Raw genomic sequence first — 27721 nt, 5'->3', positions numbered from 1 at the left:
CTTTATGTGCACATCGTGCTGTCTTTCAAATAATGACTGTGACTTTAAAAGAGAAAACAGTGTCCGTATCTGCAATGTCTGTGTCTGTCTCCTTTTTTTTTTTTTTTAATGCAGAGCATTAAAATTTCGTATGCTCATTGGGTAGTCTATTGAATGCGTAAATACACAATTCCAACAAAATATCTTAAATAATTTTGACGTTATAAATTTTCACACGCTTCAATGCTATACTAAACTTGCAGAAAACCTGGCGTGGCAACAAAAAATGTGACAGGCTTGAACTTACTCTTAAATTTTACTCAAAGAAGTGGTTAATGCAGTGACATTTTCGTTTTTTTTTCAGCCGATTTTTTTCTACACAGAATGTTATATCCACGCTTGCATAATGCACTCATTTTCATCATGTTAAACTAGTGACAGAGTGTGAAAATGAGGAAATAATTCATAAATATAGGAACGCAACTGCATAAAGAATTTATCAAGGAACACAATGCAACACACCACATGAAAATCCATAAAGTCATTGTCATGCTATGCTTTCTGCAAACAGGGCAGTCAGGTCAGAACACACTTTTGAGAAAACTGGCATTTTCATGCAGATCTCAGCCAGTTTTTTGTACTTACGGTAACAAAAATGTTTCTTAAAGTCATTTCTTGGTTGTTTTTGAGAAAAATTTTTCAGAACGAATTAATAAATATCTTACAGATATGAAATCTATTGTTTTCTAAAATTCATTTTTTTTTCTTGATATTCGAAATTTCACACATCAATGCTTAGTGGGCCGCACGCTTGAGAGCCCCATTTTGAAAGCACAATGAAGACAACTCTCTCGGATTTTTTTTGTTGCAGGAACTCAATCACTGGGTTCCGTGTGACTCTGTTCACACTTGTTCAGCAGCGAATGCCACTTTCATCACTGAGAAAGGAGGAGTTGAAGTCAGCATAATTTTCCCCACCGATTCCGGTTCAAACTTGTGACGCCAGTGATGGCGTTGCATATTGTAGGCTTTCTTTGTTTACTTTAAAAAATTATTTTTATTTTGCTCTTTCTTGTGTGATAGAAGTGCATCAGCAATAGCAATACAAAAGCTAGTACCTTAATATTCGGGCAAGTAGCCCTTCATCGCATCACTAGTGTACTTGTGAAAATGGTCAACGCTGGCAACATCTGTGCTGCATTTTTCACTCTTTTCTAGGTTATAACGCTGTTTTCTATGAAAGCAACCCCTGTGTCATTAGAAAATGGTAATCAATCAATAAAGGCTAACATTAATTTGTCCTGGATGTCCCATTAAAGAACCTACTGCATAAGATAAAATTATTTTACGACTGGATTCACATGAAATGTAACCGCCTGGCTATAGCTTCCTTTTCCTTGATGGCATAAACCGGGTAGCACAAAGTGTCAAACTGCACAGAAAACACCGAGGCAATGGCAAACTGACCTCAAAGTATGAGGACTTCTCACAAATCTGAAAGCAGACAGCCAGTGCCTTGTAGAACCCACTGACTAGGGGATAGCTGAAAAGAGAGCAATTTAAAAGAAATTAGGAATTTGAAAGCAAAAGCAAGAGAGCAATTTTCCAGAAATTGCTTAACCACTACATATACACAGACACTACGTACACTACAGAGAGGGCAGAATGGGTCAGGGATCAAACGCGGATTAATGACGTCCTAGTCGAAATCAAGAAGAAGAAGTGGGCTTGGGCATGACATGTGATGTGAAGGCAAGACAACCGCTGGTCCTTATAGGTAACGGAGTGGATTCCGAGAGAAAGTAAGCATAGCAGGGGGCGGCAGAAGGTTAGGTGGGCGGATGAGAGTAAGAAGTTTACAGGGATAGGGTGACCGCAGCTGAGACAGGACAGGGTTAATTGGAAAGGCATGGGAGAGGTCTTTGCCTTGTAGTGGGCGTAGTCAGGCTGATAATGATGATAAATGAAAAAAAAAAACTGTTCTGCTCTTGTGTACAATGCAGGCCATGAAAGGCCATTAAGAATGGAAAACATGACATCTTGGCTAACAGTAAAGTGCCAAGTTATAATTTTGCCTGAGAAGGTACACCCCCCCCCCCCCCCCTCCCAATCTGTTCATTACAAGACAACTTTTTTGTGCGATGATTTGAGACAAGGCCAGCTTAGCCACACAGTGCCACAATTAATGTGTTGTGGTACTGATGACTCTGCCTTCATAAGGTAGGGTCAAAGACCATTTTTTGCAAGCATTTTTGCCCCAGAAAAAGCTGAATGCAAGGCCAGGGGAAAAGCTTGTATCGATTGGAAAACTAACAGCTACCCAGCAACACTGGGAATCAAGGCCCGCACCTGCCACATAGAGGCGACAAATCTTTTTACTACCTATTCCCACAACTAAACTAACCCTTGATAATTAATGAAGCTGGAGCAAGATGAAGACACTTTCTTAAACTAAAAACTGTTAAATCAAGAAAGCATGCAGTTCTGCAGTCACTCATGCAAGAATCACATTTTGTCTACTAGAGGTGAATGTTGAAAAAAATTATTGTTTTTCTGAAATGCGGTACGACTGCACCAGCTGTTGCCCAGTGACATTACTTACCGAGTTGAATACTCCACGAACTTCTTGATCAGGACAAATGCCCACTTCGTAAAAAATTCCCTGCGCTTCACCAAGAAGGTGTCTCTATGGAACGGAAGAATACATACACAACAAAATAAGTGACTGACTCAAGGTGCAGCACTGCGTCATGTTTTTTTTTTTTTTGCATTTTCAGTAGGTGATTGCAAAGCATTTCTCAGACCTTCAGCTCTTAATAGAAATCAATAATTTTTCAAAACAATGAGCAATGCAATTCTAAAACAGCACAGAAAAAAGCAGGCAGCCAAAACTAAAACTTAAATGTGCAGTCAAAGGCGCAACTTCACATAACCAGAGACCATGTCCCGAACATTACGAGCCAAACTTTCATGCATGGGTTGGATGGATAAATTAGCGACTATAGGTGATGAGCCCACTCCATAGAATGTGTTAAATGACTAAGAACAAGCTGAACACTTTCTCATCCAGCAAGTACAGTGGAAGTGTCAGTAGGTGGCTAAAGTTTGTGACATTAAAAATGCAGGGTTTCGCATAGAAATTCCCCCTATAGAGTTCATGAAATAGGAAACTATAAAAACAATTTGTGATGAAAAAAGATGTAACACAGCAGTGAAATTGTGCAATAAAGGATAAGAAGACTAAGGAGACCCTACAGTAAACTTGCACCCATATATCTCAAAATATCAGTTTAGTCAAACGCTTTTCAAGCTGCACATAGAACTCCAGTATGTGCCGTAATGTTTGTAACCGCTTAACTCGACATGTCCTCATTAAAACCTGCAATAAATTAAAGAAAAGGCCGTCAGATAGCAGTTTTTGCTGCCTGCACGTCATGCCTGCCTCGAACCATGCCACGAAACAAGTAGCAGGTATGCACAAGTCTGCCACTCCAAATGAGCACGCATGCTACTGCATTGCCCACCTTTCATTAAAATTAAGTGCCCAGTCTAGAATAGTGAAGTTTAGTACATTGCAAAATAAGCTAAGGTAGAGGGCTTATTTTTTGACAATGCACGATCAGTACACTAAAGATTTCGGTACTTTGCTTTTTTTTTTTTCAAACTCTGCTTTTTTTTTTTTTAGTTTTCTCCATTTTTAAGACTTCCAAATTAACGCAGCTTTACAGTGCATGCTTCGTTAACATTCGTGAAACTCTAAAAAAACCCAAGGTTTTCCACAAATACACAAGCCTCTTTAAGGTGCCAGTCACCTGAAAAAGTCCACCAAGTTGATAAAGATGTTGAAATCCTTCGGGCACTCGGCATCAACTCCACAAGTAGGGTCCGACATGTTGGCACTGGTTTCCTAATGCGGAAAATCAGGATCAGCTCACTTCGAAACTGAAATCTGGATAGGCGGCAGAGTTACTGTGACAAAAATAAAAAAACAGCATGCTCACCATTTCTGTAGTAGAGGGCTTCACTGAAAGATTCAATTTCGACATCATTGAGAGGACAGCTGTCAGCAGTGCATCGTAGACGTCAGTCACAAAAGCGCTCCGTGCATCTGGAGCAATCTGCATCTGGTTGAGCTCCTGTACATGTAGGGTAAGACGAGTTAAAAGAAGACACGTTTTCACAGCTTCACATTATATGATTTCATACAGCGTGTTTGTGGCAATGTGCTTTCGTGGCTGATAATATTGTAAAGGATACAAAACATAAACAGATTACAGGATAACTAATGACAGAACTTGCTAAATCTGTCCAATATAAACAACAAAAAAATGTCACTAGCTGCAGTCATCATCTGCACTGGAAGTCTAAAAGTTTAGTACGAGTATGACTAAGGCCCTATTCCCCGCAAGTGCGTAAAAAATCACAGATCTAAGCAAGTTTCGTAGAATTTTGTGTTGACAGCCAGCCAAATTTTCAATTTTTGATACAATTCCTGCTACGGACATCAGTAGGAATGACCGGACGATAAGAAAATGACTAATTTACCTTATTTGCACAAATACAACACAAGGCAGAGTTCGAGACACCATGAAAATATTTAAGTAACTATTATTACTTTTATATATAGCGAAATCCCAAACAGTTCAGGTCAAAAACAGCCGAAGGAGGATCCGCAGCAGGTCCGGTTTTTCTAGAAAAAAAGCAGCTTGCGAGCGTTCCTGAACTTAGTCAAGAATCACCAGTCCTGACTTCTGAGTTGCCCCGTGGAAATTAACAAATTCTTAATTCTGCAATTGTGGAATTTTTCAGATCCCTTATTCGCAGAATTTTGAACTTTCCAGCACAGAAAGTTAAAGGCATGACTACAGGGGGCATAGCTAATTGCAAGAAAAAAGTGAATTGTGCACTGCATGCAAATCAAGAAAGGGAGTGTCAGCTTTCATGAGATTGCAGGACTGCAATGCACGCAAGAACAGTATCATCAGGATCGGGCCAATATACAGCAAAGTTCACTGCCGAGTTGTCCTCACCTGAACATTCGTTGCGTCAAGCAGATAGCTCCACAGCATACTGTATCGGCGGTAGGTGATCTTCTGAAGCCTGCCAACGGTGGCATCATTCTCTTCACTTGCCTCCACGTCAGCCACAATAGGGTGTGAGCAGGTCCGCACTAGACCCTGGTACACTGGAATGCCACGGTAATGAGAGAAAAACAGATTATACAACACAGCAGAAACAAGCAATGTCTGATTAAAAGTAAAAAGGTACAACACTGAAATTTCATGTGAGCTGTTTGAACAAGAATTTCCTGATAAACATCATGCCTGCAAGATTAGAGGTAACAAAAACGTACCACACTGAACCTGAGCATATGGCTAAAAAAGAAAAGATTTAGAGTACAGTCCTGTGTTTTTAAAAGAAACAGCAGCAAAAAGAAGAAAGAAAAAAGAAGTGAACACACGAAGGTGGGCCAGATGCTTACGAAGCAACGCATGTAACCAACGGCTTATTAAACATTAGACAGCCTGGATGACCCTCATTCTTCAGAGTGATGCAACAGAGACAACAGTGTGGCCAAAATCACATTACTTCTTATCCTAGTTTCCTTAAAAGTGGTGGTAAAGTAGTTATGTGCCGACGAGTTTGATCAGGGATTCAGATTGACAGCAGCATGTGGTGTCTGCCAGGAACTACACAAACGTACAACAGCTAGCTGGTGTGACTACACAGGACTGGCTTGGGGAAGCACGACAGCTGAAAATCAACTAGGTCAATTTCAAAATAGCGTCAGACGCTGAATAAAGGATTACAGATGACAAATTTTTGCTCTTGTAGCTATTCTGGAATCATGCATGAGCTGTTAGTAAACAAGCAACACCATGTGCAATTTGCCTGCACCCTGTAAATAATTTATATTTGAATTCCTTCTCGTGTTGATTCCAATTTGTTTTCAACAGCTGAGTGAATGGTAGCCATGGTATCAAAGTTTGGTTTAAGTACCGCGAGACAAAAAAAAATGTTATCGTTCCGTCTCTTTGGGAAAAATGGTGATAGTTCAGTAAACAAAAATATGACAAAGCAGTGATTTTTTTTTCTACCTCATGTGACCTGAACTAAACTAAACTTTCGACGTCATGGCCACTGCTCAGCTGTTAAAACTGAAAGCAATTCAACATGAGAGGCAAAGTTCAATTATAAATTATTAAATGGACATAGACAAATTCCAAGTGATGATCTACCTATGTACTTACAGCCAATCCCTGCTGTTACGTTCGTGGGTGCTATGTTTTTGTGAGCCATTCCCCCTCTAGCTCCCATAGAAACCTATGCAATACAAACTCTGATACTGGATCGCCCTTGTGGTAGCGTTTCCGCATGGTGCATACAGAATGTCACCTCACAATAATGCTTTGCACGTTCCGGCATTTTAACAGCAATGTTTAGCATGCACAGAATGGCGACAACATGCTCACCAAAGCAGAGCTCTCTATACTGCATCGCCGCTTCACCGCCACCATGTTCAGTGGCACGCTCATGCCATTCATGCTTCTGAACGGCGTGAATTATGTTGCGGCCGTTGGAGCAGTCCCATCACTGCTGTTACACAACTGCAATGCCTGAAGGCGCAAAAATAAAACTATGCCGCGGCAGACTGCAGTACTAATGGTTGCACATGTTGGCTTCTCCAGCTGCTTTCTTGTTTTTTTTCGTCCCACGTTAAAATTTCGATAGACGAGGGTTGGGTAGGATGAAAGCTGCTGCCGCAAAAAAACAGTGCCTTCTTTCCATGGACAGCTGCTCAGGCAAATGAGGGACCAACGCAGGGCATTTAGGACGGCCTGCATGCCAGAGGCCAAAGCCCTTCAAATTGCACAGATGCATGTTGCGCTTACAAGAAATAAAAACAAGAAGTGGCAGACAATGATGTACAATTTTTTTTCACGCGCTGTGTTCGGAAACTACATTTCACAGCTGTTACATTTTTTTTTCTACGGTCCCATGAAAAACTTTTCATTGCGATTCTACTGCGCTAATGACTTGCGCACCATTGAAAAGAAGAAAATGCGCAACCAAAAGTTTGCTCTCCTTGCTCCATTATGAGCATTTGGTGGTGGCTACCATTAAACCTATACCAACATAGCCTTGCCGCATTTTTTGTCTCGATGACACTCACCAACCCGCGACAATGATGTGGGAGACAGAGGATGAACGGCGAGGAGCAAGAAGAGAAGGGACTTGGCATACCGGACCTGAAGGTTCACGGCAACAATGGGAAAATTCTCGATCTGCAGCACTGCTAGCTTTTCCAGAAGCAATAAATGGTTTTCTGGCACCTGTGAATACATGCGTAATAGCGGGATGAACTGTTAGAATGTAAGCATGTCCCGAGCCCTACCATCTTCAACTCACAACCATAAGGTTGGAAGTAAGCTTTAAATGCATAAAACCATGATGGTTCACCACTTTACGAACAAGACATGTTTGGCAAAGAACCATAAACATTAGGAAGAGTTAATCTTGCAACTTTACGACCTTGCATGTCCACAGGTCATCATTAATTGACCAAAATCAACACAAGCTAACTAGTTAGATCACTGATCCTTCAATGATACAAAATTTAAAGAAGTAATACTGCACTTCACAAACCTAATACCCACACACAAGGTAAGCAGTGCTTTCTGCATGTGTCGTCAGGACAAAAATTTCAATCGATTTTGCTGAACTACAGTTTGTCACAGGCAAAATAACCTGAGAAGAGTAACGACATAAACAAGTTTATTGAAACAATCAAGTTATTTACTACTTCGTCTCATTTTGAAAAGGAAAACACAAAATATGTACACTGCCCATAATGATTGCAAGAACACAAACAAATAATAGGGGCCTTCTTAACGATTCCAAATAAAGGAAATGTGATAGCATTTAGGTTGTTGGTTTTGCCACCTACGTTGTAATTGCAAATTCTTTCCTGTGATTAAATTGTGTACCCCTCACCATCCTTATTTTATGTAGGCACAAACACAAAGAACAACTTCAGAAATACATCGACTTGTGGCCTGCACATCTGTGGGCTCCTGGCAGGACACTCCACCGCGTATATGCCATTTTCATTGCCAGGAAACACATGAAACCAGATTCTCCTACCCTTTTCACATGATCCCACCTCTTTGCGCAAAAAATGGAAATCCACCCATATAGCAAATTAACTCATGTCAGGTGGTCCAACTACCAAATTTGAGGGGTGGGCTACATTTCAAATCTTGGGGTGGGCCAACTGTGGAATTTTGGGGGTAGGCAGGTGGAAAATTTTGGGGGTGGACCCCCTGAGAAATTCTTTGGGCGGATCAAGTGCCAAATTTTGTAGGTGGGCCAATTGCCAAAGTTTGGGGGTCCTTCGTAATTTCAAATCTGACGGTGCACTATGATTGGTTCCTATCTGTTCCTGTGATCCTGATTACGTTTTCTCCCAACAGACCAATCAGAAAATTTCGTTACAAAGAAACCGGGCAGTTTTTGCAAGACTACAACCTATAAATGCTATCGCATTAAAATTTAAAACATGTGAAAACATCCACACATTTTGCTGTTATTCAATATAACCCTAAAGGCGCTCAATCAGCGGCATTACATGAAGGGAATTTAAGTACACAAATAGAGTGAAACCTCATTAGACATACCTCGTGGGATTGCTGAAAAACTACAAAGCGGCAGTAAATCTAGCTGAAAATAGCCTCCTTTACCAAATATTTACCTGATAAAGACTGATGCATACAGTACTTCATAAACGAAGGCACATGTGGAAGCTTTTATTCCCGTAGAACCACCGGTACTCGTTATATTTGTCAGCCACGATCAGTATCGAGGCTACTAGTGCAGCTACACAGGTTTTCAAATTGGGTCCAAATTCCTCCCTAGGTGCCGGCTGTAATTCTCCACTAGGCCCCGGCCATTTTGGGGCAAACAGGAGAAGCACGTCTAGCATGCACACAGTTTCTCAAACAGTGCAATAAGCCGAATAAGTGGAGATGTTGAGTCACATTACAGCAATAAGAGATACTAGCAGTGATCGCCACCGTAAACTGGCACCTGCAAATGTGATGAGATGGAGGGTAACAGGGAAGGAAGACTGCACTGTGCAAGATTGCAAGGGTGGTCATCGCATGCACTGTACGGCATTGCATATTTGACACTGTACACAATAAGTATGTGCTAACCGAGCCATTCACGATAAGTCACAATGCCATTAAGTGGGCATCAAATGCTTGAGGTTTCAATGGAAGTAGAGTCGGGGATTGCATGTTACTATGCACTAAGGGGAACTACCGTTCAAGCAAGTAAGCTATGGAAGGCACTCGAACATTCTAGAAGGTGACTGATGACAAATATATACCATACAAGGGCAATGGACCCGGTTCCAACCAGAGTTTTGGTGGGAAAATCGCAAGAACATCCCACAGGCATCGTAAACACCACAACATTGCACACGCTACCTAAATGCTATCACATTTTCTTCTTTAAGAATCTGGTTAAGAAGGCCCCTTGCCTATTTAGGATGTTACCTTGCCATGACATGTCATTAGGGTAGTCAGTGTAGTAGGCAGTGTTTTGACCTCAAATGCGACAGAATCTTGTAAGTCCGAACTCAGTAAATATAAACTTCCAATTCATTCAAATTGATATGCTGGTCGTATCATCACCAAGTGTATTAAAAAGGCTGCCTAATTCAAACTTTGCGTAGTTTAAACAATTTTGGTGCTCTTTGGATTCAATTTGTCACGAGTTGACTGTAATAGCAGATAGTACTGCACTTGCCTTCGAAGCGCAGCGGAGTATGCTGGCAGTGGCTTCTTGGAAGCTAGTCAGCAACGGCAGGCTGTCTTCCAGCACAGCGGGACTGCTTATGCTGCTCCAGAAAACAAGTTGTTTTGCAATAAAATATCAAAGAATGAGACACTGCATTGGCCTCACAGCAATGCTAGTTGAGAGTGTCACATCAAGAATGGAAACAGTAGTTAACAGACTAGAAGCAGGGATTGTCTATCAAGGAATGTCAAAACGGGCTTCCAGTGAGATCGACGTTTGAAGGGACCCCAAAGGAAAATATCAAAGGAAACAAAAAGCTACGCTAGGCAGATAGAGTGCCTTCAGGGACACTGTCAGCACTTTTCCTGAGAAAAAAGATGGCTACTTTCCTACGCTGATGACGCTTCGTCGAAATGGTTTTACCTGCAATGAAAGTGTTGAGCCAGTTGTGGCTGGCAAAGAATTCGCTCAATCAGATGCAGTAATGGTATGTGGTATATAAGAGTTTAATGTTCTGAAGCAACACATAGGCTACGAGAGGCACTGCAGTGGAGGGCTCTGAAAAGCAATTTAGACCACCTGCAGTTCTTCAACATCCACTGACACTGACCAGCGCGCAAGTATTTTTTCTTATCGCCTCCATTGAAATGTAGCCACTGTGGCCTGGATCAGAACCCACGGCCATGGGATCCGCGGCCAAATGCCAAAGCTACTGGGTCACCGAGCCACTGCAGTGGGTACTTGACCAGGCACAGTCACTGGAACCCTTGAGGGGAGTTCATGTGGCTTTCAGTTTTTAAGTAGCTTCTTTCTTGAAGAACTAGCACCTTTCTAAAGATAACAGCATCAACATGACTACTATTAGATCCAGTTTCACAAGAAAATGGCATGGCTAGATTCAGATGTGCACTTTGATGTAAACGGAATAAAAGAAGACAGAAACTACCAACACTTGCACAAATGGTGAAAGCCTGAAACGTGCAGAGGGAAAGAAAAACAAAGACCATGAAGTGAAAAGAAACGACTGGGTTTGACTGACCTCTGAAAGACATGTTCCGATCGCAGTAGGACATCACTCAGCATGAAGAGGACATCGCTCTCTTTCATATACTGTTTGCATGGCTGCAACAGAAGTGGAAATCAAAGAAGGTCAACAAGCACATTACAGGCCAGCGCTGCCTACTACACATATCAGGTCACAGCAACCAGCTCGCCAATGCTGACCTCGAAAAGCAAACTGCATCTCAAACTATGGTCTTGAATGAAGTCCCTCAGTCTGAATGGGCTCCGTTTAGTTCAAACTTTGCTTATTTTGAACAAGTTTTCAGTCAAATTTAAGTTTTTATTTATCGAGTTTCAAATGCATTTTGGCTAACGATAATTTACTAATTAGTCCAGTAAAAGCTTCAATGAAGCTAGGTGTGCTGAGCATGGCAGATAATAGACAAAGTTACAGCTAGGAACTAACGGTTGCAGATGTTTTTGCTGGACCCTGGCCACTAGATGCGAGTTATAGTGAAAAGCGCCATGTATATATACACTTTTAAACATTAACAGAAAAAATATAACTTGATACATTTCTCAACAAGGTCTTGCAGAGATCTAACGAAGGAGAAACTGCTACAACAAAAAAATATACGCCTCCTACAGTGGGTCCTATTGTTATGCACCCTACCAACTACTCTGGGCACTTAGACATCCAAACAAAAAAAGCCTGGCTGAAAGCTCACACGACAACAATGAAAAAAAAAATCATAACATCAAATTCTTTATTAACTGAAAGTCAGTGCAATAGACTAAAGTAACAAAACATACCAGGGCCAGAAGACCATATCCTTTCAAGGCTGCAGCAAGGTCATGCGTGTGTGTTTCAGCTCTTAGAGTCTGCTGGAACTCTTGAATAAAAAACTGAGACAAAAAAACAAGGCACCATCAGAATGGAACACAACACATGCATCCACAAACAAACTCATCATTATCTGCATAACAATGACAAAGATGTACAGAGAGATAAAGCAAGCTAACAATTACAAAGATATACAGAGAGATAAAGCAAAGGGCATCAAGAGTTTGTTAAATTAGACAGCGAGTGCCGATTACGACCTGAACTGAGGTTGCAAGCCCAAAGAGGACCAGAAAGAACATATTTCTTCAAAAGGGTAGAGGAACGAAATTTCAAAGGCTGTCAAAGATATAATTTTGTTTCCTCGGAATTCAGGGATGCCATCTAGCAAGCTACAATCACAGGCATTGAATGGAAAAAATTATTAGGTATTAATTATTACGTAATTAAATGCCAGCACACAAAAACTTCATCTATGCTGCTCGAAGAGCTCTTGCGACATAAATGGCTGTTAAGTGGTTACCAGTAAAAGCCACAGTACTAGTAGTACTAGTAGCAGTAGAAGCAGTGATTACGTTTATGGCACAGCAACATAGAAACTTCTTCTTTGTCCCAAATAACACAAATCTTTACCTCAAAGATTTCCAAATTGTCCTTCCTGTCCTTGCCTTCTACAAGTGCTGCTGCAACCTGACAGGAAAAGAATGTCACAAAGAAACTGCAATTGGCGCTCAATACTACCAAGGAATAGCTGTCATGACAAAGTGTAGAAGAACTGAGGATTTGGTGAGTTGGTTGTGATCCATTGCATTAAGAACCAGCACTAAAAACACACACAGAAAACGAGACGAGACACACGAAGGCACTGACAGCGCCTTCGTGTGTCTCGTCTCGTCCTCTGTGTGTGTTTTTAGCGTGGGTTCTTAATGGAATGACAAAGTGGTTCAATCAACATGAAAGCCGACAGCTTATGTGCCAAGCTTAACGCCACAGAAGAAAGAACAAATATGACAGTGGCTCAGATAATAACTTCGAACTTGGCAAAGATATGACAAATATTCCTCTGAAACATGGCCTTGCTAGACATTAAATTGACCGTTAGGTACATGACCTGTGTTACAAACGCGGTACGACAGAGGTCCTCAGCCTGTGACCTCAAAATAAAATGTGTTATGTGCATACATCATCATCAACTTAGTAGTAGTACAACTGCTAGATGTTCAACTCTAGGCAAATGCTTGTTCAAGATGCTATGACACCAACTTGCCTAGTTATCGATTCTGCTACGCGACGGCGTACTCACTACATACACGTTCATGCACTGCTCCCTCCCAAAGTGCGAGACCTTCAGGTCAGTGCGTCCATGAGCCCAATCAGTCAACTCTTGTAGGCTGACCACCCACTAGGGCAATGAGAAATTTGACCTCCGACACTATGGTAGAGCACACTAACACTGTAACTTGTGAAACACTGACCCTACCTCTCTCAGGAAGGACTCCAGTGCGGCCACCCCCAGCGACTTCATTTCCCTGTTGTAGTGGCGACTCCAGTGGCCAATCTGCTTGTACAAGGACCTGTACTCATCCAGAAGAAGCTGCCCAAAGAGGGCTGCATGCTTGGACAGCAGGATCAGGGCAGCTGGTTGAGACGGAGAGGAAGCAATGATATCTTTGAAAACATCTAAAGACTGCACTTTAGCATTACCAATTTGTTTTGAGCTGAAATGTGAACAAGAAAGTTATGCTGTACGCTGTGAGAAACACCAAATTGCATTTAGTTATTGCATGATGAAGAATAAGCAAAACAAGATACAGTTGCGACTCTATACAAACATCAACCAAATGTTCAAAAAGCTGCATTTATATATGTTAAAAAGAATATGATACTCACTGAAAAATCTAGAGGTGTGCATATATCAAATTCTTGGTTGTGAGGCTGATATGAATAATAAAAATTGGTTGCAAATAGAATAGGTTATTTTCTAATAATTTCAAATAGTAGTATAAGTAAGTTGGAACACTGTCGCGAACTGCAGGCACGAATACAAAACCACACCATTAGGTGGTCCGGCCCGAGGACGGTGCTGTACACGGTGCTGTACATGGTGTGGTTCCGCGGGCGGTTTTAAGGCCAATTTTTCTGTTGTACTCTCTTTGTTGTCCTCTGTGGCTTAAAATTGTAGTTTCTAGATTCCAACTAATGAAAATTAAGAACAATCAAAGTGGATACTGCAGAACATCTTCAGCAGCGTATGCTGGCAGCAACTTAGCCCTAGTGGTTTAGCCACATGCTAGTGGTAGAGTCTACAATGAAGGAAAGAGTTAGTGCAGTTTGGAAATATCGTGACATTTCAGCACAGTTTTTGATGAACAGAATTGCACAACTTCAGCAGGTTTAGCAGGTTCGAACAGTGAAAGTGCAGTGCGAATTGAACAGCAAGTAATAATCACAAACTAGTCGAACTTTGTGACCCCTAAAAAAAATCTTTGTTTTAACTATTACGGTGTGGGATCTCACTTTTTTTTCTTTGCCTGAACACACATCGAAATAAAGCACAGACAATTAAATATTGCCTATGTTCTCTTCCCTGCAACCAATAATTTGCCAAGAGCCACAGTCGTTCTGCTCTCAATGAATGTCAAGTGCGAGCGCTGCTAACGCCTCTGCCAAGTTGTTTTCCTTTCATAAGAAATCACAAGTTTCTGTTGAGTAAGCACCTTGTTTTCAAAGCTACTGTCACCTTGATTTCTCATCATCCACAACTCCTAATGATTGTATTTCTCAGTAGTAGCGCTAAACAAGCAGTGCCGTCATCAGTTCGCCTTGCCAGCAGACATGGAGCACATTCAACAACAGTGCATTTGTCTTTCCATGCAGTGTATATAGGCAAATCACTAGTATCTTTCCCACTACTATATACATGTTTTACAGAGATAGCCATTGAAATTGGCTGCCGGAGAGCCGGTATCAGCATAAGCCACTTCAGAATTGCGGTTTCATTTATTACGCGACTAAGAACATTTAAACATCCTGCAAGTAAAGTGCCAACTAACACTGAAGGTGGAGCATTTAAAGGTGCACTAAAGGGGCATGTGAACTCGTCTTTTTAACTCGGGAACTTGATCTACACGTTCCAAGCACTCTTAGAAACTTCGAGTTATTGCCCTGTACGGCCGATTGACCTAATTTAAATCGGATTAAACATCTCGGTTCCCGCCTTTTCTTTATTAACTCAATGCTGAAGGTAGGAGAAGTCAACCAATGCATGGAGTGCCTTTCAGCCAGTCCCATGGCGGCTTGCCGCTCTGCCATCGGCGGAGCGATACGTAAAACAAAGAGCCCACGCGTATTTTTATTTCCGTGGGCCTAATTTGCGGCTATGTTGTCTGCAAATGGAATTGTTTATCCACAGAAACCTAAAAAACAAAATAAAAGCAAAAGCGAAGCTGCCACGGGAATGGCTGAAAGGCACTCCATGCTTTGGTTGACTCCTCCTACCTTCAGCATTAAGTTCAAAAAAAGGCAGAAGCTGGGATGTGTAATCCGATTTAAGTTATAGAAATCGGCAGCACAGGACAATCATTTGCAGTTTCTAAGAATGCTCAAAACATGTAGATCGAGTTCCTGCGGCAAAAAGACGAGTTCAGATTCCTCTTTAGTGCACCCTTAAGCAAAGAACTAGAAACTAGTCTGATCAAAACATGCAACATCATGAGATACATCTCAGTAAAGTATTTCTGTTCTGTGCAGTACCGATGAACTTTGGAAAATCTTTTCTGGTTCCTTCTAGCAACTTCGGTCTCTACAGATTAGGACATTTCTTTCATGTTGCTGATATTTCGTCAGAACAAAGAATGACATTACCTCGTGGAATATCGTAATACTTTTTTTGTCCTGTGCTGGGTACCAACGCACTTTTCACAAATGAGAAGAGCAAGAAGTAGTCATCTGGGTCTGAAAAAAAAAAAAACAAGAAACGATGCACACGTAAGTTTAATGAACATGAAGGAGACACTTAGGCTCTTCCACCTACGGCATGTAAAATGCTCGAATGTGGAAGCAGCAATAAAGACATTTCAACATGAACGTGTCTACATGATATAAGATGCACCACCTAGCTCACGATAAGAATTTTTTTCTTTTCTTGTTAAAAAAAAAAGCAGAAAAACGCATTACCTGATTCAAAGCCAGTGCCAAAGCTCTGCAGATAACCTGCTAGGCCCTGAAGACAGCCGGCCAAGGCCGTCCTTTCCTTTCCCACTCCTGTTTTCTGCGGAAAAATTAAGAGTGGTGGTTAGATAACTAGTAAAAACATGCGCTTAAATGACTTACTCACTATCCGCTTCTCAAGCAAATTAAGGCATCAAATTGACTTTCCAAGTGCGTTACAATTTCTGATGTCATTTAGTTTCCTGCATATGCTGCCTATCTTCAGGCCGCTTAATTTTTCAACTTGGGTTGTCATTTACTTCGTACTGAAGAAAAAAAATGTACGACTCTAAATCTTGAGACCTTTAGACTTCAAAATTTGTTGTTGAATGCCAATTCATTCTTCGAGTAATGAAGAAATGAGAACTCCTGGTCAAACAGTCTATGTACGACTCATTTAGCTTCTTCCAAGAGAAAAAAAAAAGGATAGCAGGTGCCTCTTTCCTTATCTTTCAACTTGCGAAACTATAATTCATTAAGAACTGCAATTTTCCTTTATTTTTAATTAAACTGACACCATTAAAAGTGACTAACAGATGTCTACACTTCTTACAAAGAAAGAAAGAATTAGAATTGTCACTTCACATACTTAATGACTTGGAATAGAGGAAATCACCAAGGGAAGGTAAACAATAATGCAAAAGTGACAACACTCAGTGCTGAAGTCATTACATGGACAGGAAACTAGCATACATACCCTTGGTCTCAATAAATTATCATAATGCAGGACTGAGGGACCTATGCCTTGCAACAGCTAATCAGCTGAATGTAAATGGTATGTGTTGCATAAATGATTGCCGAGAAATGGGGAATTTTTTTTCTGCTAATAACTGAACACGCACAACAAACACACAAAGCAAGAACTTTTACTCATCACTTTATTGTCAAGAACATTGAATGATTGGAGGTAGACGGCTGAATATGTCTGATAATGGCTCCATATAGTTAGATGAAACTAGTGTGTTATAAATTAATTGTTACATACAGGTTTATTTTGCCCACCAATGTATTTTAACACTAAATTAGATCACTACAACCCTGTATATAGTTTATTCACAAGACTACTCACACCTGCATATACTATTTCATTTTTTTTTGGTGCTAGCGAATGACTTTATAAACATTCGTGCCTCGTTAATACAACCTCCTTTATGTGGATGACCCGAATTATGAATAATTTTTCCAAAGACCAATTTTTTCAATGTATTTATGCTTCGTTAACATGAAAACTCATTGTCCGGACAATGGACAGGGTGAGAATGCACAAAGCCCATTGTGGTCTCTGTATTTTTGTCGCATTAATATGAACAGTGATGAACAAAACATCCTAACCACCCTTGCCAGGTACTATATAAATGGAGAGAAAGAATTGCCAAAACTGTTGGGAGTTAAGTACAAACGTTTAAAGCTCACATGCTCAAACATGTTGGTTGCACGCGCTGCAACTCGGATCTTTCTACCGCCTACATGAAAACAAGCAATCTGAAGTCAAGTTACAGAAAGGCGCGCCGCCTGTGAAACTGTGCGATAGCTGATTCGGCCACAGACCTGGATGAATCCTGCACGGTTGGAAAGAACCAAAGCGGACATGTCGTCTTTATTGCATAGAGAAGGAAGGCGCAAGAGTGGAGAGGAAGTGACAGCAACTGAGAGTCAGCTAGGTGAGAAAGACACCAAAGCAAGGAATCCGGGAGACTCCTAAATGGAACGGGAGTGCCGTAACCAGTGGCCACAGCATGGAAAAGCTGTCACACGTGGTTGCAATAAATTCTGGTTAATGCGAGCTGGGAGATTGGTAAAGAAGGGCACAGAAAGAATAGGCAAGAAAAAAAAGAAAAGTGCACAAATTGACGGAAAAAAAGGTGAAGCTGTCTTTCTTCAAAAGAGAGCCCCATGTGCATTCCGTGAAGCTGTTTACCCTTTTTGGTCAGAGTTACAACACACACTCACAAACTACAGCAACATGCATTGTAAATGCTTCCCCCTTCACTGTCCATCTTTGGGGTATTTGGTTTTCGTCACGAGGTGCACTGCCAAACTGCGACAAAGTGTGAAAATGGTGCAATTTTCACACTTTAGGGGTCCACATATCGGGACTGAACCCGTCGCGGTCGTTAGCCCGCTGTGTTTTTTTCCTAGACACCCATACGAATGCTGCCGCGGGGAAGGGCTGCTCGACAGCCCTGTGCACAAGTATCACCGCAAAGAAACAGTGCATAGCAAAAAACTACAGAGAATATTTACTACATTCGAATCAGAGCGAAAGCATGGATTTGTGCTACATGGAAGACAATGAGTAGGCAGTGCAGCGGGATGGAGCGCTCGGGCTAGGCCAGGAGCAGACACGCAAGAGACGATTTTGCTCGGGTCAGAACTACCAGATTAGTGTCCCGTAGAAGATGATGATCAGTGGGCAGTGCCGCGGGACTGCGAGCTTGCACTAGGCCAGCGAACAGACAAGGGAACAGACAACAGATGACCTTGCTTGAGGTCGGTACCCATCAGGTTAATGCGCAACGGTGGAACCAGCAAAATGGACGCAGGACAAGAGGAAGTAGGCGTTGTTGTGCGTGTGCCTACTTCGTCTTGTCCTGCGTCCATTTCGCTGGTTCCACCACTGCGCATTATGAACCAACTAGCCGAGCAGTTTACTCCATCAGATTAGTGCTTATGCACTAAAAAAGAATTCGGCACCTCTAGAACTTAATGCTAGTCTGGCTTCAGGCATGATGGGGGTTAGATGCAAAAAAACGAAGACAACACACGTGCGAAGGGGGAAACCTGTAAATACAGGCGGCAAAGCCATCTTATCAACCGCCTTCTTGGCCCAAAATAAAAATTAAATTAAATAAGCTTGAATTTGAACGCGGCTCGTTCAAAACTGATATGGTACACCCTCCTAGGTCATATTATCAGTAACCACTTGCATCTTCAAGCAAAACTCAAGCAGCACTTGCTAACACCAACAACTCACTTTGAGCAGCTTCAGCTCTCCGAGGTACATGGAGAGTAGCTTAGCACTGTACGGAGTCGCTGCCGCTGGATGGTGTTCGGCAATGATGCCCAGCACGCAGAGAATCTCAACCTTCACTGCACACCAAAACAAAAATGATGAATAGGTAAAAAAGGCACTCCTCCACGCTTCTTTTTTTGTTCAGAGCTGGCCAGATATTTCTCAAAATAAATCCACTTTCACACATTGTTTAATGGTAATTATTTTTCCTTTTTTTTTGTCAGGGCGTGTGAACAAGACTTGTGTCTTTGCCCCTTGTAGGCTGCATTTACAACAGTAATTTTACTTCCTGACTTGAATTCTCAGACGCATTCAAGAGAATTCCAAAAAAACCAACATGCTTTATTAGAGGCAGCCAATCAGCTCCATGGCAACGAGTTCTAGCTACTGCTTAATGCCACTGCAATTCGTACTACAAAAATCTCCACTACTACTGCTACTACTGGTTGTACGTTCCAGGTTATTTTATGGGAAACTTACTTTTTATGGCACAAAAGAAATAGTGGCAAGGTGAAAGAAAGTACACAGCCCTCTTACCACCATGTAAAGGAAGTCCCACACTTTCACCTCCCCTCGGATAATACCCATATCCAGCATCAATTTCAGTTACAAGCACGGTGTCTTCGCTTGTAAGTTAAACAAATGGACAGCTGAGTTTAACAAATGTTTTGCAGTTATTTCCATGCAAGGATGAAATACAATCAGAACACAACAGAAGCTATAAACATCAAAAAAATTTTCAACACCTTGGCACGTAAATAATCATGGTTTCACTGCAGTTTTCATTTGCTTTTTTAAAGGCCTCTTCATTTCAAAGCAAATCTCATGAACTCAGTAGCTGAGCTTCACTAAGTCCACTGCAATAAGAAGGTTTGCAAGCACATTTTATACACCCGTTCAGTACTTCCTCAACATTTCCCTGTGATCTCTTAGGCAGGCCTTCAAGTGATAATGCAGTTATACTAGTTAGTGACAGCTGCATTAATTTTATACTAACCTTTCCTGCTGCACTTTTTTGTCAAACAACAGCCAGAAGACCGATCATTTGTAAATATGATATTTAGCAGGTATTCAGACATTACAAAAAGCTTTACGGGTTATGTGCAAGTTGCGAGTTTTGCTTTCTGAGCGGTACTTGTAGCTGGACTTGTTGATTCATAATCGAGAAAAATATAAGTACGCAAACCGAAGAGGCGCACAAAGTGAGAAGTCTGAGTGCTGCCCCGCCACATCCTCTCACTTCGTCCACGTCGCTGGCCTGGTCTGCACCTCCACATTTTTCTCAAGTTATGCTTTCCTTCTTCTGAGCGACTGTTGCCTTCGTTTGTACATATCCTAACAAGCCTTAATCACTCCTATTCTCATTTGGTCAGTATACAATTACTGATAGAGAATTAGTTGCACCCAACTCTGCAATGATCCCTGTTGCATAAATACTATTAAATGTATTCAAGCTGACATTGTCTAGAGCAGGGGATCTTAAACTGGGCTACATGGAACCCTTGGGTTCCCTGGAGTGCTTTTAGGATTCCAGTCTCGAAATCCATGCATGCATTAAACTTTCCTTCAGCAACGTTATGTTGGGACTAATCATACTGTAATTGCTCATAACCGACTGTTTCACTACATAGCCAGTCATTATTTGTACATTAGGCAGTGTGTCAGCGCACACCTTTGCACACTTAGGCATATTAAGCAGGAAAGGATGGGAGTCAAGACAAGGGGGGGGTTCCCGAGCACCTTTAGAAAGCCACTGGGGTTCCCTTGAGGACGCCTGGTCTAGAGCAAGAAAGAGACATTTGTATGCAGAATGCAACAACGGATAGCAGGCTCAAACCTGTGGGAGTCAGCTTCGATGGCTGCGACAGCAAGACGAAAAACCGCTGGAGCAGGTTCGGGATATCAAGCTTCTCAGCGACTTGTGCACCCTGACAGGACTCCAAGACCTGGTGAAAAACAAAATAAAAGAGGTGTTGGGAATTTTCGAGGCTCTGTACATTATTGTAGGCCTTTTACGACAGCTCAAAGCAGTGAAGTATTACAATGGTGAAGTAAAATAAAATACTAGTGATCTGACCTTTGACAACAGGACCAGGGCTGCACACCGCACCTTGGCTGCCTTGTCTCGGAACACCAGCTGGGTGCTGACATCCTGTGTGTATCAGCAACATTGAGGATGACAGTTGCATGGGGACATTTCAAAGTTCAATAACTGCCCTAATATGGAATGGGACACAGCGACATTAATGTACTTAAATTGTTTATATCCGAGGTGGCATACTAAGGTTTGTTACATCTAAGGCAGTATACTAAGGTCGTTGGCAGCCAGGTGGGCCGGTTGCCACCTGTCCACCGTGTGGAAGACGGTGCTTGCCATTTCTGCTTCCACAGACCCTTCTAACGCTAATGCAGTTATAAATAATCGGTACTCTTTATGGGCCACGTAGGAGCTATTAAAGTAATGCGAACACTTGAGTCAAACACATTACTTCCTAGCTGCCACATTTCGACACCGGCAAAACGCAAAATGCATCCGTGCGCTAGCTGATGATTCGTGTTGAATTTCAATTGCTTTGGCTGTTGCTAAACTAATTGGAAAAGGGGTGCTAGGAACCTCTGAGTAGCAGCTAGAGGATGCACCAATTGTGCCGCAAGTCATGCGTTCCGTGTTGGCATTTGTTTTCATCGCGACGGTATCCTTGCTTCACAATCACTTGATACCTTCACATCAGTCTTATTTTAGCGTGTGCTTTACAAATGGACTCACGATGCAAGCATAATGTCATGACACATACACAGCCATGATAACACAGCCATGATAAGAGCTCTTTGTTTGGAAAGTCATATTGATGGAAGCGAGGTCCCATTGAAGGTCCACATGTACCTCATGAGATGGTGCATGTCCTGTTCACATGTTTACTTGCTTCTTTGAATCAAATAAATTGCTTCTAAGAATGTCTTCTTCAGATGCCGTTGACATGACACTCGCCATGGCGAGTTGCAGTGCTGGTAACAGACAACAAACGACGCTTGCCGCGCTATAGCAGTACCCACGCGCAAATTTGGCATGAATGCTAAGTGTGTGACTTGATTGCAGCAAACGTTTGCACCACAAACAGCTTCGGGGCTGAAAAGGATCATGGGAAGCAGATGATGCGCCTGACACATCTCCATTGCTAGGGCAACGCTGTGCATGAGCAGAAAGCAGTGGGGGTGAGATCAAGTGATAAAAACCTCTCCGCTCTTTCCCTGTTGCACTACTGTTTTCAACCACTGTCCTGCATTGTAGTGCATTAGAAGACTTCCTGCAGTGAATCAAAATCCTGTACCGGTATGGCCATAATAATACAGAGCACACATTAGACGCCGCGGTGGCTAAGTGGTTATGATGCTCGGCTGCTGACGCGAAAAATGCGGGCTCAATCCCGGCCACGGCAGTCGCATTTCGATGGAGGCGAAATGCTAGAGGTCCGTGTACTGTGCGATGTCAGTGCATGTTAAAGAACCTCATGCAAGCGACATTACCGGAGCCCTCCACTATGGCATCCCTCATAGCCTAAGTTGCTTTGAGACATTAAACCCAATAAAACCAATAAAGAGCACACTTCGGTATTTAAAGTTTTCGCAAGCATTGCGTTGAGAAGATATGAGCTATTTTGTTTGCGTTGGAGAGCACCAGTGGCGCGTGCTGTCATATGTATTATGTACCACCCATTTTTCTCTAGGTAAGCCGTGAGAGGAGTTTGACCACTGGCGCTCCGCATGATTACGGCCGGTACAATACATTACATCTTATACAGGGCAAGCATTAGTCAATCACATATTTGCAGTGCTCCTTACCTTGACGACTGCAGCGTGATGGACAAGTCGCGACGGCACCTTTTCAAACCAGCCAGTAAGAACTTGAAGGCCTTTCGCTTTGGCGTCTTTCAGCTGGAACGTAAAGTTACGTAGTTTAGACACAGTTTACAGATGTAAAGAGCTGCATTGCAGTCTAGGAGTTAATTAAGAAGGAGCAAATAAATGCGGGCTACTGCTCAATGATGGTAACAGATAAGTTACCTAAAGTCCGTCCTCGAATAAAACAAGACAGATGCCATTTTTACTGAGTCAATGAGTTAAAACTTTGGTTCATTACCTGTAACCTTAAATTAATGCGGGCCTACAGTTTTGAAACGTAGTGCATTATCTAACAAACTGATTATAGGATGCGACATTAAACGGGGGGGAAAAAGTCAAGATTGAGGGATGCCAAATGCATCAAAAGTTCACGAAATCTTTTGGTGCTTTTTTACAAAAGGCCACCGCGATCGAGCGCACTGAAGCCCAGTCGCGAGCCGATAGACCCACCAGTTCGTTGACGACAGTTCTCTTCAAGAAAGCGATGAGGCTTTTTTCGTCGCTAACAAGCAGCGTAGTTATGTACCCTGCATTTCAAAAACATTACAAAAGTTATTTATCAGCAGCACGCAGCGGACAAACGCGAGCGGTGCAAGTGGGATTCAGACCTTCATCCTTATCTGAAAAAACTTGGTCTTGACAGGTGCGGTCAATTTCGTCAACTAAAATGAGCGCTTCGTCGGGCCTCTCGGAAGCGTCCAACCTTAGCAGGGCTTCACGAATCAGTTCTGACATAATTTGTGTTTATCTCGGAGGTGCGGCCTTCGAACTGTCAGCCACTAGCACTTCAACGAGTTCTCCGGCAACATTGCGGCCTTACGGGCAACTGAAACTGCGGATGGTCAAGAGTTTGCTGAAAATTTTGCTAATGACGTAATTCGCGTCTCATTTTTTAGTCGGTTTTGCTAGTAGCAGTTTCCCGTTCGGTCATCCGAAAGGTACGCCATAGAGCGATCAGGCGCGAAAGAAACCACGTGTCGTAAACAAACAAACCACTCGCGCGCCACATGAATGTTTAATCAGTTTGTATAACAAATCTTAGGTTACTTATAAACTTTCTCATTTTTCATTTCAAACAAGTTTTATAAATAGTTCTAAGTATGTTACAGTATTACAACTGTAGGTAACGGGCAAAAACTTTTGTCCAAACACAGCCGTCAGCGGTGGTTTTTCAGATACTCAACAGCGACATTGGGCCGAAACTCACGTGCGCGAAAGCGCGCATTGAACGGCTGATTGAACGTAAACAAGCATGAAGATCAATGCGAAGACGCAAGTTTGGTCTCAAAGCGTGGTTCTAGTCCCTTACAAAGAGCATCACGTAGCAAAGTACGTACTAGCTATTATTCTACTACATAACCCGTGCAGAGATTAGGAACCTCCTGGTGAATGGTGAAAATATTTTAATGAAATTGTTTAGGAGGTCGTAGCGGCGGTTGGAGCTCTCGGTCCGGAACCCCATTGGCGTAGGCTGCAGTCCGGGCTCTTTCGATTTGTTCTTTTTGACTCGTTTCGTCCGAGCTGGTCGGAGCTACCTCCCACCCCTTTTGCGTTGACTGGTTATTAATAGTGACCGCCTGATTTCGTTGGCAGGCCAATACCATACGGTACAGGTTCGCCTTGTCTCCGCAGAATTTGCTTTGTGAGTCAATTGACTCCAGATCTATTGCGTGTTGTCTTCGTGGGTTGTTGTAAGGATTGGTCTATAGCTCTCGGAGGCGTAGTTCATCCCCTTTGTCTAGTGCCTTAGCCGGCGTAGGATAGACCCTACGGGATAATCTTAAGTTCTGAAGTATGTCGGTGTAAGTTAGTATTGGGGTAGAGGTTCCACGACATCCGTACTGGGTGCCCGGGGGAGAACTGCTCTGGTAGGTCATCCCATGCTTGCCACATGCAACTGGTCATTTAAATAGTCACCGCCTGGTTATGGCCAATCCCCCTTGTGGGTATGTGCCATTGTGTGAGGTCAACAACAACAACAACAAATGCTCGGGCTGAGTCATGTGCGCTCTCGTTCCCTGGGATGCCGTGGTGACCTGGTGCCCATATTAAGCGTTTGTGTGGGGGTTGGTAGCCATGGGTGTAGCTATCTTGCAGGATTTTAGCTCTGGTGTTCGTTTTGTTGAATTGGTGCAGGTATCACGAATGGATGAAGGACCCTTACCTCCAAGCCATGACTGCCTCCGAGCCTTTGACGTTGGATCAGGAATACGAGATGCAAAAGTCGTGGCTAGAGGACGAAGACAGTTGAGTGACGAGACTCATTGGTTTCTGCGACAACAAATATACACGCCCGCCGTACCTTATGCGACGTTCCTTCATTTCAGAGTGCACTTTTATCATTTTGGACAAACACGTTTACGAAAGCAGCCGGGATGAAGTGGGTTTGTACAAAAAAAAAAAGCGATGCGATAGTTGTTTTTGTTAAGGCAAGCAATTGACTTTTTATTTTTTTTAGATGCAATGATTGGCGATGTCAACTTGTTCTTTAACGACCAAGACCGTGTTCGGGATGCAGAAATTGAGGTTATGATAGCAGGTGTGTTGCTCTTGCGGGTTTGAGAGTGAAAAAAAGTAGATGACCCTGCTTTTCCTGCCCTCTTCAGAGTCGTCACAGCGCCAGAAAGGTCGTGGCAAGGAAGCCATTCTGCTAATGATGAGATACGGTGAGTGATCACGTGTTGTGCCTCTCAAGTAGCGACCGCTATTGATAAATTTACGTCGTTTACATTAAATATGCGTTGCAAAGTTTGTTACAGAGCTGCTTTAAGTACGGAGGACTTGCTCGAACTGAACGAAAGAGTTCGGGCGCCACATGTTCCGGGACTATTTTGGTTGCATTGGAGACTGAACGGCGGTACCTGATGTGCAAGCCCCCGAAAGTTTGCCTTTTAGTGCTTCCGACAAATTTTCCACAAAGATACAGTGTAGGATATCATTTTGTAATCTGAAGGACATAAAAGAAACCAAACCGGTTTTGTCGAGCCAGTCACAATGTTAACAGTCGGAAAGAGTTGACAGGGTGGGGCAATTGGTAAGGACATCAAGCATGTACTCAAACCAAGCTCAGTCCCCTGCAGGTCGTTAGTGTCCAGATTGCCAGTAAAGTGAGAGGGTGATTAAATGCTGTGTTGTGGTTGAAAATGCAAAGTAGTTTACATCAGACTGAGTAAATCTGCTACTGTCACACTTGCGGCGTCAGACAATTGCCAGTGCAGTGAACACAAGGAAAGCTTTGAATAGATTTTTCTTGAACATTGGGATTACACAACAAGGGGATCCAATTTTCTGAAATTACTGGAGATAACTGGGGATTCAATTTCGGTTTTTAAAGTATGACCCTGAGGTGAGAAGACAGTCTACAGCAGCGCACTACCATGTCACTGCAACAAAATAAGGCGTGAATGAGCAGATAAAGAAACGTTTCCTCATTTTTTTTTACTTGAAGACTTGGGCATAAGGTGCTTCTATGTTTTGGACACACAGTCAATGCAGAAATTCGCATGCAAATTCTGGAATGCTTGAGCAAAAGAATTGCATATATCTGCCTTTTCATCACAGACATCTAGCTTCTCTGCCATGTTTACAGGCCGGGTCACTGATTGCTGCCTTTGAAGGAATTTAGGTACAAAAATATTGTGGCAATGCTTCCACACACATACCTCAAAGTCAGTACATAGATAGCTTCAGCCAGCATGCATTCTTGAGGCTCAAGGTCGTTCTGAAAGAACGTTTCACGACGCTTACGGTGATTCATGTAGGCTTGGCGCACGCTTTATAGGGAATCTCACGTCAGGGTTTCCCGCACTTTTCGAGACAGCAGCAGCAGTACTGTAATCTGTACTGGCACCCAAGGATACTGATTTAAAAATTATGGAGCGTGTTTGCACCTTTTGCCGGCAAAATTACTTTTTTTGAATTAGCCTTATTTTTTTAGGAACAGGCTCCGTATAACAGCTGGAATATAAGATGTCTTTATTGAATTCTTGACCTGAAAAATGCAGTTTCCTTGTGGATAATTTTAGGAAAGCAAATACTATATAGAAGCATGCTTTAATTCAATAGCTAAACGAGGGAAAGAAACCCTAACAGGTCAAGAACAGCTATGACAGGTTGTATGGGCAGCTTATTAATGCATAGAAAAGAAAAAGTTTTTGCTTGTAGTAAAGTTGCTTTCCGTCTTACTTATAGCAGTGTTCTGCAGATTTTAGCAGCTGGAAAAAAGCCTTGCCATTCCTGATGCATGCCCCTTGATTACTGCAGGAGTTGAAAAGCTTCATGTCAATGCTTTTTCGGCCAAGATCAAATTGAGCAACACAGTGAGCAGAAGACTATTTGAGAAGATAGGATTTACTCTGGTAAGACACAACATGTTGCCAGTGATGAACGTTTATTACTGCATGCTTTGTTCAAAAGCTAGTGGCCATTTGCTACCATAGTATTGCATGTAGTTTCAAGCATCAGAAGTGACTTAACAGTTATGAACATAGTAAAAACGATTCCATCATAACCTTGTTGTTTCCCTAAGCTTCATCTTTGGTGGTTGGCATGACACCTCTCAACAACTATGCACTGCCCAGAGTACTTCACATGAGAGAATAGTTCTTTCATGTGCACACATGCAAGCAAGATATTCCTTACACTCTTTTGGTTATCCCAGATGTGCAGCATCAAGTAAAAGCATATCAAGCGCTTTTTGCTGCTTACGCAGTCTTTCTCCAAATGTTGCCCCTATACTGGTTGTTGTAACATGCATTCTTCATTTCAACTCGTGCAGGTATCAACAAGTGATGTTTTTGAAGAGGCGACATACCATCTGGAGGTTGATGAGGAGTTAAAAACAAGCTTGCATTGTGCTACACCAGATTACAGACTTGAAGAAATGGCATATGACTAGGTATGCAAGTTCCAACCTTGTTTTTAAATATCAGACTGTCTTTTTTTACAACATTAATAAAGCATTTGAAGAAGTA

The 27721-nt window shown here is 42.3% G+C and overlaps 2 protein-coding genes across 2 annotated transcripts in view; one reads left to right on the top strand and one right to left on the bottom strand.

Annotated features, from left to right (window-relative positions):
• Positions 1-23711, bottom strand: part of LOC144101252 (DNA-dependent protein kinase catalytic subunit-like) — a 137015-nt gene extending 113304 nt beyond the window's left edge. The window contains exons 1-19 of the mRNA XM_077634339.1: positions 23357-23711; positions 23199-23275; positions 22689-22781; positions 20926-21000; positions 20686-20794; positions 18810-18925; positions 15803-15896; positions 15491-15580; positions 13107-13264; positions 12260-12316; positions 11599-11691; positions 10823-10905; positions 9793-9883; positions 7154-7313; positions 5010-5164; positions 3981-4115; positions 3792-3886; positions 2582-2665; positions 1447-1522 (exon numbers count right to left, since the gene is read on the bottom strand). Of these exons, the coding sequence (XP_077490465.1) occupies positions 1447-1522; positions 2582-2665; positions 3792-3886; positions 3981-4115; positions 5010-5164; positions 7154-7313; positions 9793-9883; positions 10823-10905; positions 11599-11691; positions 12260-12316; positions 13107-13264; positions 15491-15580; positions 15803-15896; positions 18810-18925; positions 20686-20794; positions 20926-21000; positions 22689-22781; positions 23199-23275; positions 23357-23483 (1968 nt within the window). The 5' untranslated portion in view covers positions 23484-23711. The remainder of the gene's footprint in view (positions 1-1446; positions 1523-2581; positions 2666-3791; positions 3887-3980; positions 4116-5009; positions 5165-7153; positions 7314-9792; positions 9884-10822; positions 10906-11598; positions 11692-12259; positions 12317-13106; positions 13265-15490; positions 15581-15802; positions 15897-18809; positions 18926-20685; positions 20795-20925; positions 21001-22688; positions 22782-23198; positions 23276-23356) is intronic.
• A 230-nt stretch (positions 23712-23941) lies between these two features.
• Positions 23942-27721, top strand: Mnat9 (microtubule-associated Nat9). The gene is made up of 7 exons (XM_077634350.1): positions 23942-24077; positions 24885-24994; positions 25076-25132; positions 25207-25287; positions 25355-25414; positions 27012-27106; positions 27526-27721. Exons 1-7 carry the CDS (start codon positions 24001-24003, stop codon positions 27643-27645), a joined length of 600 nt encoding a protein of 199 aa, XP_077490476.1. The 5' UTR covers positions 23942-24000; the 3' UTR covers positions 27646-27721.

This window comes from Amblyomma americanum, chromosome 8, assembly GCF_052857255.1.
Source record: "Amblyomma americanum isolate KBUSLIRL-KWMA chromosome 8, ASM5285725v1, whole genome shotgun sequence".
Lineage (NCBI taxonomy): Eukaryota > Metazoa > Arthropoda > Arachnida > Ixodida > Ixodidae > Amblyomma > Amblyomma americanum.
Note: the sequence above shows the minus strand (reverse complement) of the source record. Positions and strands in the feature narration are given on the sequence as shown.